The sequence below is a fragment of the Fukomys damarensis genome, unplaced genomic scaffold, assembly GCF_012274545.1.
Source record: "Fukomys damarensis isolate Sample0158 unplaced genomic scaffold, DMR_v1.0_HiC HiC_scaffold_15, whole genome shotgun sequence".
Taxonomy (NCBI): Eukaryota; Metazoa; Chordata; class Mammalia; order Rodentia; family Bathyergidae; genus Fukomys; species Fukomys damarensis.
In genome coordinates this window covers 4,831,662-4,844,102 of record NW_022900927.1, presented here as the reverse complement: position 1 = coordinate 4,844,102, position 12,441 = coordinate 4,831,662, and the positions used below count along the sequence as shown (strand labels likewise).

The 12,441-nt window shown below is 37.5% G+C and overlaps 1 protein-coding gene across 2 annotated transcripts in view; it reads left to right on the top strand.

Moving 5' to 3' along the window:
- The window catches only part of Spats2 (spermatogenesis associated serine rich 2), a 58,341-nt gene that overhangs the window by 26,555 nt on the left and 19,345 nt on the right, over window positions 1–12,441 (top strand). For both annotated transcript variants that reach the window (XM_019207426.2, XM_010623618.3), the window contains exons 5-7: window positions 2,012–2,273; window positions 3,548–3,727; window positions 6,414–6,549. In XM_019207426.2, coding sequence (XP_019062971.1) covers window positions 2,012–2,273; window positions 3,548–3,727; window positions 6,414–6,549 — 578 coding nt within the window. The remainder of the gene's footprint in view (window positions 1–2,011; window positions 2,274–3,547; window positions 3,728–6,413; window positions 6,550–12,441) is intronic.

The window sequence follows — 12,441 nt, the reverse complement described above, 5'->3', positions numbered from 1 at the left end:
TTCCCACAGCTCTGTAGCCTAAATTTAGGCCCTTTAGGAAAAGCTTAAAGTATGGATTTTAATATCTGTATGAAACCTGTTTGGAATATTATTTTCCTGCATTAGGGTAGTGTTGAACTCCTGAAATGCTTTCTTGATGCATCTAAATCACTTCATTAGCAGTTCTGTCAGGGCCTCATCAAGCCATCCTTGGCCCTGGTGACCTTTCAGAATTTTCCAAGAGGTACCTAATACCCTTGAGCTTGTCCTGAAGCTGTCTATACCTGTAGCTTTGCATGTTTAACTTATCAGTGCTTTCAATAAACATAGCTATGAGTGTTCTAGAAAACATCACTGTCTTAATTTATAAGCCCAGGATGATAAATTATTAGTGCCAGTTCACATGGGAGAAAGAATTTAAGAGCAAGATTAGAATTTTGCAGGAGAGATTGTATTTCAAGTTCACTAGTACTCCTGCTAGACAGAACCACTGAAAAAATTTGGGGAGGGGAAATTGATTCAGTTATACCTATCTGGCCTTAGGAATAGAATTAAGAGTTGCCAGTAGAGCTGTTTGTTGACAAAACAAAAGGTAAAGAGCTTGTTTGATTGCTTTAATTTTATTATTTTTCCTGGGCTTGTTGAAACATGCCTGTAATCCCAGCACTTGGGGACTGAGGCAGGAGGATCACCAAAGGCCAGCCTGAATTGTTTAGCAGGACTCTGTCTCAAAAACAAAACAAAACAGGCTGGGGATTTAGCTCAGTGGTGCTGCCTCCTGCCTCAAGAACATAAGGTCCCAGGCTTCAGTCCCTAGGACCAAAAAAAAACAAACAAACAAATTTTTTTACTATTTTTATAGGTAATATATTCATGTGGCTCAATTCACAGGTACTCAAATTAATGCACTGAAACATCTTCATCTTACCCTATTCTCCAGCTACTTAATTCCCTACCCCAAAGGTGAACAGTATTATAAATGTTTTAATGGGTCTTCCAGGATATTTGATGCATATAAGTGTGTTCTTTTTGTAATATATTGAGCTTATTTCATATTTTGATATAAAGTATAATGAACTTTTTTGTTAGGGACATATAATCATCCTGCTGTCTGGATGTACCATATCTTACTTAACCAGTTCCCCGTTGGTCAAGCCGTGGGTTGTTTCTAGTCCTTTGCTTTTAATAACGATACTGCAGTAAAAAACCTGATATAAAATATAATTTTGAACATGTTAGCCTCACCTAGGATAAATTCTTAGAAGTAAAATTACTGGCCAAAACATGTGCATTTATAATTTTGATAAGTTATTACCAGATTGCCACCCCTGCTGGTGATATATAAAAATTCTCTGTATCCTCAACTCTACAGTGTTGTTATACTTTATTTTTGCTAATCTAATAATTGAAAAATGATACTGCAGTATTGTTTTAATATATTTGTCTCTTAGACAGGGGCTATGCCTCATTTCATATGCTTATAGCCTATATCGTTTCTGTTGTGTTAGTTGGCTTTTTTTTTTTTTTCTTTTTTGGTACCGGAGATTGAACTCAGGACCTTTTGCTTGCCAGGCAAGCCAGTTTCTTGGCTTTTTGTTAGAGCTCTTTTTGTTTCAATACAAGCTACAGGTTTGTTTGTTTTTGGTTTTTTTTGGTACCAGGGGTCGAACTCGGGCCCTTGCACTTGCAAGGCAAGTGATGGAACCACTGAGCTAAATCCCCGGCCCCAAGCTACAGGTTTTTTCCACATTTTCTAATTTATCTTTTCATTTTGCTTAAGGTAGGTTTTTGCCATGAGGAGATGTAGTGTGTTTAATTATATTATGAGCTTATCCAAAGGGTTTTACATAGTAAAATTTTATTATAGGCAGTGGTTCAGCATATATAAAAATATGTTCAATCTCTGGAAAGAACATACGAGAAATTAGTAGCATTGATTGCCTTTTGGTAGCTAGAGTTGCTTACCTCTTTGGGTGTGTTGTGGGAGGGTCTGCTTTTTCTTTTCTTCTTTTCAAATCTTCAATAACTTTAGAACAAAAAGAAGAAAAGCAAACCAAAACCTGGAGCAGAAGCAAGAAACAATATCCCAGATTCCAGTAAATCTGTTTCCATTCAAGAGGAGCAGTCTTCACCTTCCTCAGAGAAAGGTGGTGTTGATGGTTGTCAAGTCAATGGAGTCATCAATGATGCTGAGTCTGTGGACTCCCTCAGCGAAGGTTTGGAAACACTTTCAGTGGAGGCCAGAGAATCAGAAGATCCTGAGTTGGCTGCACCAAATACACTGGATAGAACAGGTAAGTTTATTAGCAGGCTTTTCAAAAGTTACATTTAGGCAGACCGAGGATTTAGCTCAGTGGTACCGCACCTGTCTTGCAAGCACAAGGTCCTGAGTTGAATCCTTGGTACCAAAAAAGTTACATTCAGGTGAAAAATACAAAGACCTGTTTGAGAAAGCAATCAGTAAATTAAATGTAATTGGTCTTTTACTAGTTTTTTGTTATCTTTTGTGTAGAAGAATCGCAGTTTATACTTACCAAAGGCCTAGAAAAATAAAGTTCTTCTTCCCCCATCTCATATTTTAGTTCCAATCATAAGAAGAAATTTCTAACCTAATAGCATAGAAGTGGCTTAGTATTGAGAAAGCAAAGACGATTATCCTTCCTACTTATTTAGGAAAGTGATGAAGATGTTTTCTAGTCAAGAGTTCAGATTCATAGTAGTTGTATATTCACATATCTAGTACATTTTTGTCAACCATTTTGTTGAGGGTTGGGAAAATACTGGAAATCTCTCTCTCTCTTTTCGTTGTTGTTGTTCTTTTTTGGTACCAGGGATCGAACTTGGGCCCTTGCTCTTCCGAGGCAGGTGGTGGAACCACTGAGCTAAGTCCCCAGCCCAGTATCTCTCTTTGAAAATCACTAATTTGTTACTCCAACTTCCCCTGTGTTGTAGTTCCTAGCTTTATAAATGTAGTGTCAGTGTAAGAAATTATGCCATGCTTTTTAGAATTTCTTTTACTGATTCACACACACACACCCTACAGGAAAAAATACTGTACCTACAGACCCCAACAATAGCCAATGGCTTTCATGTTTTTTTCTGGGCTAACCTCATTTTTTAACTCTACCCATTTCTGTACTCCCTGAAGCTTTTTTTTTTTTTTTTTTTTTTTGGTACTGGGGATCAAGCTCAGGACTCCCTAAAGCTTTTTGAAGTTTTCTTTCCCTGAAACAGTATAAAATTCTTTTTCCTCAGTGTAATTTACTGGAGTTGGTGATACTGACTCTTCACCTGTGGAGCTACAGAATGTTACTTCTTATCTAACTAGGTTGGCTACAGCTGCTTTTCTTCATGCCGAGTGCCTCTTAGGATTAAGGCAGAAGCTAGTGCTAGTCACACGCAGGTGATTCTGATCTTTGTTGTATTTTTGTCAGTTGATTATGCTCACAAACTTTTAAGAGTCATGGATTTGCCTGAAATGTTTTTACCTGCTTGCTTTGTATACTTAAGACTGCTTGACTGATTTAATCCTACATTATGCTCTAAAACTCTGAACTCTTTTGGACAGGATCTGTGCTGGAGAATGGTGTCTCTGACTTTGAACCCAAGTCTTTGATTACCTACTCTATTCAGAATGCTCAGCACTTCAAGAATGCTGCCAAATCTCTGTCAAGATCCACTGCAGGACCTCACTTTTCAAATCGGGGAATGGAGGATGTTTCACTCTCCTCTACCAATAAAAAACTAGGTAATGCAAGGTCCCACCTCTGAGAGAATGAAAAATCTGGTTTTGGCTAGCCCTACATGAGGTTTCAGAAGGGCATCAAGTAACACTTTGCCTGTTTTCCAGACTGTAACTCTGCAACACTTTCTACATCCATTTACACAACTGAAGTTTAAATGTAGTTCAGATGTTATACCATCTTGCTAGAAGGACAGGTACCTTCTGTGTGATTTATAGACAAAATTAACTGCCAGGATGCCTTAGCTAATATTAACCTGTTATCTTTCTTTGCTTTACTGCAACATTTTGTGCTATTTCCTTCATTTTTATCTCCTAGTTTACTCAACAAGTCAAAGATCTTCATGTCTGACGTGACACTCCAAAGAAATATTTTCACTACACTTCGACACTTCATGTTTTTAGTGATATCTGACTGACTCTTTTAACAAGATTGTTTTCTCTTAAGTAGTTAGCAGCAACTAGTGCTTGCTCTTTGCTTATTTATTTTAACTATTGTAATTATTTAAGTAATACTAATAATTAGAGGTGATAGCCCCTCTGAGTTTTACACATTTAAGCATGGTGGCCCATAAAGTAAACAAAATGAAACAGAGAAGTGTAAAGAACACTTGTAACCTTGTAGCTCCTTACTAAATTAGTTATACCACATGAGCTAAATTGTAATCAGTGAAATTCTCCTTTTTCATCTTTATAGTAGTCCTTAGCTTGATGCAGAACAGCAAGTCTGAGACTCTCCATTCAAGCAAAAATAAAATATACATAGGCCCAAGGCTGTAAAGGTTTTCAATACAGTCTAAATGAAATAGTGGGAATAAAGAGTTGATGTTTTATTTTTATGTATGTATGTATGTATTTATTTTTGGTACCGACAATCGAACTCAGGACCTTGCACTTGCGAGGCAGGGGCCAGAACCACTGAGCTAAATCCCTAGCCCTGAAGAAGAGTTGAAAAAATAAAACTGGACATGAGCATTAGTCCCAGCTATTTGAAAGATTGAAGCAGGAGTATTGCTTGAGCCCAAGAGTTTGGGGGCAGCCTGGGGAATACAAACTACCTCTGAAAGTTTATAAATTAAGAAGTTGAAAATATATATCAGCATATTTATAAACTTCTTAGAGTCATGATTCCAACAATCAGCTGGGTATAACTTTGGCACTGTTGAGTAGAAGAGTTAGTAGAACTCTTGGAAACTGCTTAAAATAAGTTCAGTTGATAAGTGTATTTCCTCTTTTTCTATGAAGCTAGCTTCACCACGTACAGTGTTTCAAGCTATATAATAGACAACTTTTTAATTTTATAATGTCCACATAGTGAATTACTCTGTTAAATCCTGTCATTTGGTACTTATTTAAATAGGGTGTTTTTTTTTCTCTCTCTTATTTTGAATAGTTTCTAAAATTGCTGTACTCAAATTCATTAATTTTTTTTTTTTTTTAGTACTGGGGATCGAACTCAGGTCCTTGTGCTTGTGATACAGGCGGCGGAACCACTGAGCTAAATCTCTGGCCCTCATTAAATTTTTTTAGCAGTTTCTCATCTGCTGTTAATTCCATCCAGTTTTTTTTTTTTTTTTTTTTTTTTTTTTTTTGGTACCGGGGATTGAACTCCGGTCCTTGCACTTGCAAGACAGGCCACCAAACTGCTGAGCTAAATCCCCGGCTAGTTGATTTTTTATCACATTGTTTTTGTGGGACTCTTTGGTACTGGGATCGAACTCATGACCTTACACTTGTGAGGCAGGTGTGGCGCCACTGAGCTATATCCCTGTCCCACACACATTTTTTAATCTCTAGATATTTATTCAGGTGAGAGTTTTTTAAAATACCTTTCCTGTTTCTGTCTAATATGCTTTTGTTTTCCTCTGAGTATATGGTATCTGATTATAAGAGCTGTTTAGTGTCTTTTTCTTGCATGCGTCATTTTTGCATGTGTTTCTGTTGTTTTTTCTCTTCATTATGGGCCATGTTTTCTGCCTATTTCTCTGTTTCTCACTTTGAGACAAGGTGTCACTATATAGTTTAGGCTGGCCTTCAGTTCATAGAGAGTGATTCTCCTGCCTCAGCCTACTCAAGTGCTAGTATTATAGGTGTGAGCCACCATGCCTGGCATTTGTTTCTGTTTTTTCAGGGAGGAAGTACCGCACTCTGCCCATTGTCTGAAAACTAATGCTTCATATGTCTTGTGTGTAAGATAGGAGGATAACGCCTACTCTTATTACTTCATCTTGACCAAAATAGGTTTCTGTTTTTGTCTTCTGTGATACTAGGGTTTGAACATAGGGCTTTCATACTGAGCTACATCTCTAGCCCTTTTTCTGTTTTTATTTTGAGAAAGGGTCTCACTTTATTGTTATGTTTCCTAGGCTAGGCTCAGACTTGCGATTCTTCTACTGTAGCCTCCCAAAGTGCTGTGATTATAGACATGCAACACCATGCCTGGCTCAAGATACATTTTTTTTTCCCTTCGGTACCGGGGATTGAACCTTGTACTTGCCAGGAAGGCACAGCCACTGAGCCAAGTCCCCAGCCCACTTTTTTTAATCTGTGAAAAATAAAGGTTTTTTTGTTGGGAAGGGTGATTATTTAGGAAACATTCTTAGACCACATGTTGTTTGTCTCATATGTTCAGACCTAACTCTTTAGTTACATATGTTCCTTTATTTAATAATCTTTGGGTTTGACTTCTCAGGTTCCAGTATTGAAAAATCTGTAAAAGACCTTCAACGCTGTACGGTATCTCTTGCGCGGTATCGAGTTGTAGTTAAAGAAGAGATGGATACTTCCATTAAGAAAATGAAGCAAGCATTTGCTGAATTGCAGAGTTGGTAAGTTAAGTTGCATCTGATATGCTTAGCATAAAATGACCATTTATAAAGATGGTGAGCCATTCACCAGATTCTTTAATTTTCAACTCTTAACTACTCTATGTAATAGGGAGAGAATTTAAAATCCTGTGATAAATTTGTCATTCTGCTTAATTCTCCTTTTGGTCACAGAGTGGTAATGAGTGGTACAGAGAACTCACACCACTTTAGAAATGGGCCTGAGCTTAATATTGTTTGGAAAGGGACAAATATTTATAGAGTACATTGTACGTACTTACCTTAGGATTTTAAACCAAGACTGTAACAAATGACATGATGTTTGAACAACAATTATAAAATAGAGAAGACGTCTTTCTCTTTTATTAACTCCTTTTATCCTTCTTTTTGTTTTGTTTGGTTTTTTTTTGTACCGGGGATCAAACTCGGGTCTTTGTGCTTGCAAGGCAGGTGCCGAAATCACTGAGCTAAATCCCCATCCCTCCTTTTGTACTTCTTAATGAACTTGACCTCGGTGATCTCTTCTGTGCCTTATTATTAATCATTGAGTTGTTTTAACTGTTGTTTTTTTAAACTGTGTTCTTCAGAATACTCATTTCTCTATCTTGATACGTATTCTGTGGGAGAAACCAGTTTAGTAATTAAAGAGGTTGTTTGAAAATACTCTTAAAATATTTTACTACTAGATTTCTCAGTGCTGTTTTTGTGTGTGTGTGTGTGTGTGTGTGTGTGTGTGTGTATGTATTTTGAATGTTGATGTGCATTGTGATTACAACAGGAATACCATGCTATTTCTCAAATATATTTGATTGTAGAATCTTTTTTTTTTTTGGTTTAATTTTTTTTTCAGCTTTAATTGAGTTTATTGGTACATTTTAGGGATACAGTACAGTTACATTCATTGTTGGGATCTTGTACCTCTATATGACAGGTCTTGGTTCTCATTTTTTCGCCTTGTGTAGAATCTTTTAAAGGGGAGAAAAATACATGCTGTTTTCTAGGACACCAAAGCGGTTTTAAATTAAATATTAAGGCATCATATATATAAGACACAGTTCCTTTCTGGAAAATATTTCCATTTTATAAGGGATTTGTTTTTGAAAATAGAAAAGTCTTTAGAGGGCCGAGGATTTAACTCAGCAGTGCTACGCCCACCTTGCCAAGCGCAAGATCCTGAGTTCGATCCGTAGTACCAAAAAAAAAAAAAGAAAGACTTTAGAACCAAATTAATCAAAATGACAGGAAGACAAACAACTAGGTTGATTTAAATATTTAGGATTGTCCATTCCACTTATTTGTGAGAACTGCCTACATCTGAAATATGAGAAGAAGTGTATGAATAGGGAGACCTGCTCATCCTCCCAACTGTCCATTTTCTTGCTGCTTGTCTGTGGACTTGCTTAGATCATGCCAGCCATGTTTTTGTTTACAAGCTTAGTCTAGGTACTTTGTGCAGATAAGAAGGCCAGAGAGGAAGTGTTCAGGTCACCTCTGTCTTCCTGTTCTCTGGAATTGGAGGAGTGGAGTCATGAAGATGAAATAACACCTCCAGAATGCTAAATTATCAGAACCAAAAAGTATGTTTTGGGTAGATAATATATCTAGTAGTTTACATGTCTTGTCCTGAACTCTGCATTCCCATTTTATAGCTATGTACTTAATATTTTATCTTCTGTATTATGGGGTGGGGGGCACGTGAGTGTTGAGATAGAGTCTTGCTTTGCAGTTCAAGCTGGCCTTGAACTCACTATGTAGCCCAGGCTGGCCTCCAACTCATGGTAATCCTCCTGCATTGGCCTCCTGAGTAGTGGGATTACAGGTATGCTTTACCACACAAGGCTCTTTTATATTTTTTAACATACATTTTTGCCCCTACCAGGTTACTCATATTTAACATTTATATTTCCTTTCTCGGGTACTAGTTAATGCCGCTTTTCTGGCTTGATATGCTCTCTTCACACCTCTATAGTTATCTGAATCCATCCAGGTTTTCCAAATTCCACTTATATTATGCTCAGACCTCTGGAAATTTTAGACACTGATCTATCTTCTTTTTGAACGTCTTGAGAGGAAGTGCCAGGCTCTTTGGACTGTATTCTTTGTTTGAGAGAGTCTTGCTAAGTAATTCAGGCTGACCTTGAACTCAAACTTGAGGCACTCCTGCCTCAGCCTCCTGAGTGCTGGGATTATAGGCATGTACCCAGAATGGACTGGGTTATTGTTAGATACTGTTGGTATATCTGAAAATAAAAAGCAAAGTATAGGTCATCACACCTTTGCCTTGATAGGCCTTTGAGTCCCACAATTGTTCAGCTTAATGATTTCTTAGCCACAGGATCCAGATCATTCAGAACAAGCCTGAACCAGAAAACAGATCCGGGAGCGATTTGTGAGTTCTTTCTGACTTGGAACCTAGCCAGGAGGGACCTCCTTCAATAAGTTACAAATGAAATAGTTTGCTGCCTGGGAACTGTGTATTTAGTATTGATTAGCAGGCGCAACAACAGGGTCAATTTAATTTGAGAGACTTACCTGCACTTGGTGTAAAGCCCTTCTCTCTGGCTGACTGGGTTTTTTAACTACCTTATTTCAGTGCTCCTTGTAGTTGCTACTTCAGGACATAATTGACAAGGGAACTAACGCTCTTTGGCACTAAACCAGAGCTTGGAGCTAATGTCACTTAGAAAGCCTTTTTCTTTGGTGGTGGTTACTGTATCAAAGAAAAGCAGATACTTCTAACATATTGGCAGCAATACAGTTATAGTCCTCCTGGCAGGGCACTAGGGAAATAATATGGGTGACTCCTTTTATTTTGATGCCAAATCTAACCTGACCTCTACCTGACAGAAGGTTAATTTAGAAGCTTTCCAGTGTATAAACTAAAAATCAGTTCTTCTCAATGACTTAGTAATAATCATTTCTAGACCTAAGTTTACCTTTTTTTGTTGATAATATTTATGTACTTTACAATTTTGGAGCTATTATTTGGCTTAAATTTGGGATTATACTTTTCTTATGTTCAGTTTTAAAAATTTAGTACCCAAGTGTTGTGGCGCACTTGGGAGGCTGAGGCAGGAGGATCACCCTGAGTTCAAGGCCAGCCTGGGTTACATACATAGTTCAAGTCCAGCTTGAACATACATAGTGAGACCCTATGTCAAAAAAATTTTTTAGAAGGGGCTGGGGATTTAGCTTAGGGGCAAGCTTGAGTGTGTCTGACAGGCAAGCTTGAGGGTCCTGAGTTTGATCGCTAGTGCAAAAAATAAATTAAAAAAAAAAAAGTATAAGGCGTATACCATCCAAAAATTCAATATTCTTTTGATTTTATAATTGAGAAGGTCGTAAATCACTTTTTGAATCACAATTTGGTGTGCTGTTCTTAAACATTTCCTTCCATGAGCCAGGGATTAGCTCAATGGTGCCACCCGCTGCCTTGCAAGCATAAGGTCCCGATTTCAATCCCTCTTACCAGAAAAAAAAAATTTTCCTTTTTTAATAAGCATAAAAGTTCATAAGAGAGCATAGAACAAAATAGAGGAAATCAAATGTTTTTTCCATTTTATTTTTCTATGTAAGTTTATGTTCCTTGTTTGTTTGTTTGTTTATGGTACCAGGGATCAAACTCAGGTCCTTGTGCTTGCAAGGCAGGCAGCGGAACCACTGATCTAAATCCCCAGCCCTGTTCCATATTTATTTTTAAAATTTTTATCAGAAAACTTGTAGAGCTTAACTTACATGAAATTTTATTTATTTATTTTTCCTGGTACTGGGGATTGAACTCAGGACCTTGTACTTTCAAGGCAGGCTTGGTGCCACTAAACTAAATCCGCCCCCCTTTACATGACGTTTTAAAATAAGTTTATGGTTTAAACAATATAGTCATAACCTTCATTCTCTAAAAAGGTCATTTTTTTACTCAAAATTACGTTTCCTCTTTATAACTTTAAAAGTAATTCTTTTTTTGTTTGTTTTGTTTTTTGAGACAGGGTCTCACTATGTAATTGAGACTGACCTGGAACTCGCTATGTAGCCCAGGGTGGTCTGGAACTCACAGTGATCCTCCTGCCTCAGCCTCCCAAGTGCTGGGATTACAGGTGTGCACCACCACGCCCAGCTAAACGTAATTCTTAATCTTCAACCTTTATCATCTTTATTATTTTGTTCCCAAGCAAATCCTGGTGAGTTTACCTGAAAATGATTCCTTTTCCCATAACCAAAAACACTGTATAGAGAAATCTTCCTGCTGTCTTGAGCAACCCTGTGGGAGAAAGGCTGCTGCCAAACTTATCTTTTTGAGCAAATTGAGATTTACCATCTTTCTTTGCAAAACTGTATTTCTTTGCTCTCCTGTTTTCATAAGTTATTCTTTTGCCAGCTTTTCACATGATCTTTGACATGTGAACAGCATTTATTGTTTATATTTTAATAGCGTACCTTTTAGTGATAACATGCCCTTGAAATTATACTGTATTTTAAAGTTACCATTGCTTCTCTCATTACTAATAATCTTCTCTAAAACAGCAACCTCTATATTTTTTTAATAAAGCACTTTCTGTCAAAAAAATAATTTAGTGTGCCTGTGATTGAGGTATTTTCAGGTCAGATCTTAGTAGTGGGGAATGTACTCAGACTAAGGGGACTTGACGTGGAGAGGTATGCAGGAGGCTGAGACTAGAGGATAGCGTGAGACCATTTCTCAGAATTAATTATAGGACAGCGGCATTGTGGCACATACCTGTAATCCCAATACTCAAGAGGCTGATGCGGGAGGATCACTATGAGTTCAAGGCCAGCATGTGCTACATAACCAGACTCTGTCTAAAAAAAAAAAAAAATTTTTTTTTAATTAATTATATAGGAAACAGTAAGAGCAAGGACACTATTGATGAGTTTAATTTTTTTAAAAAATTTGGAAGAAATGAAGCATTGTCAAGGCTTGAAAAAGCATGAACTTTCCATTGCCAGCGAGGGTAAAGGTAGAGCACTGCATTTCACAGAAAGAAGCAGAGACATAGAGAAGGGATGTGGAGGGGCTTCACATAGCTGAGCTAGAACAAAGGGGTGATGGTTCAGAGAAGTGAGGAATAAAGTCAACTCAGGTAGAATGAGAGCATTTGATGGAGGAATGTGAATTTTGTTTTTCTTTTTCTAAAGATTACATTATTCTCTCGAAAAGAAGGAAGAGGGGAGAGGAGAGGTGGTGCTTGCCTGTAATCTCAGCACTTGGAAGGCGGAGATAGGAGGATCATCTTGAGTTCTAGACCAGTCTGAACTGCATAGTGAGATGCTGTCTCAAAAAAAGAAAGAAGAAAAGAAAAGAAAAGAAATAATAGTGGTATAGTCCTTCCACTGTGATACATGATTTTTATTTTTCTGTTGCTGAAGTCATTCCTGGTACTAAGTGACACTTTCCCACTATTCTGTTTTCTGTGTCCCACCCGGCATCCTTGTTGGATTTATTCTGCCATCTTTACTTTCCTAGTCTTCCAATGTCTCCCCTGTCTCTGGAGTTTTACACATGATTATTTTCCACAGAGGATTCAAAAAACAAGTCATGCTTTCAAATGAGAATCTCTGGTCAGTCATATACCATGTGGGTTTAACACTCCAACCATTTTCTGTTGCTGCTTCGAAACCTAAACAGTGTACTGCTTGGTAGGTTATACAGATTGATTGCTACCGGTTCTTTTTTTCTTTAGCAGATTATAAGATATCCTCGAAGTCATATGATCTCTTAGAATTACTTAGAATTGAGATACTCGACCATTGAAAAAGAATACAAAGAAAAGTTTCTCCTTTAAAGGCTTGTCTTTTAAGAACCATGGATTATATTCTGCCCCGGCCTGGTGGCACTCACCTGTAAACTTAGCACTCTGGGAGGCTGAGGCAGAAGGT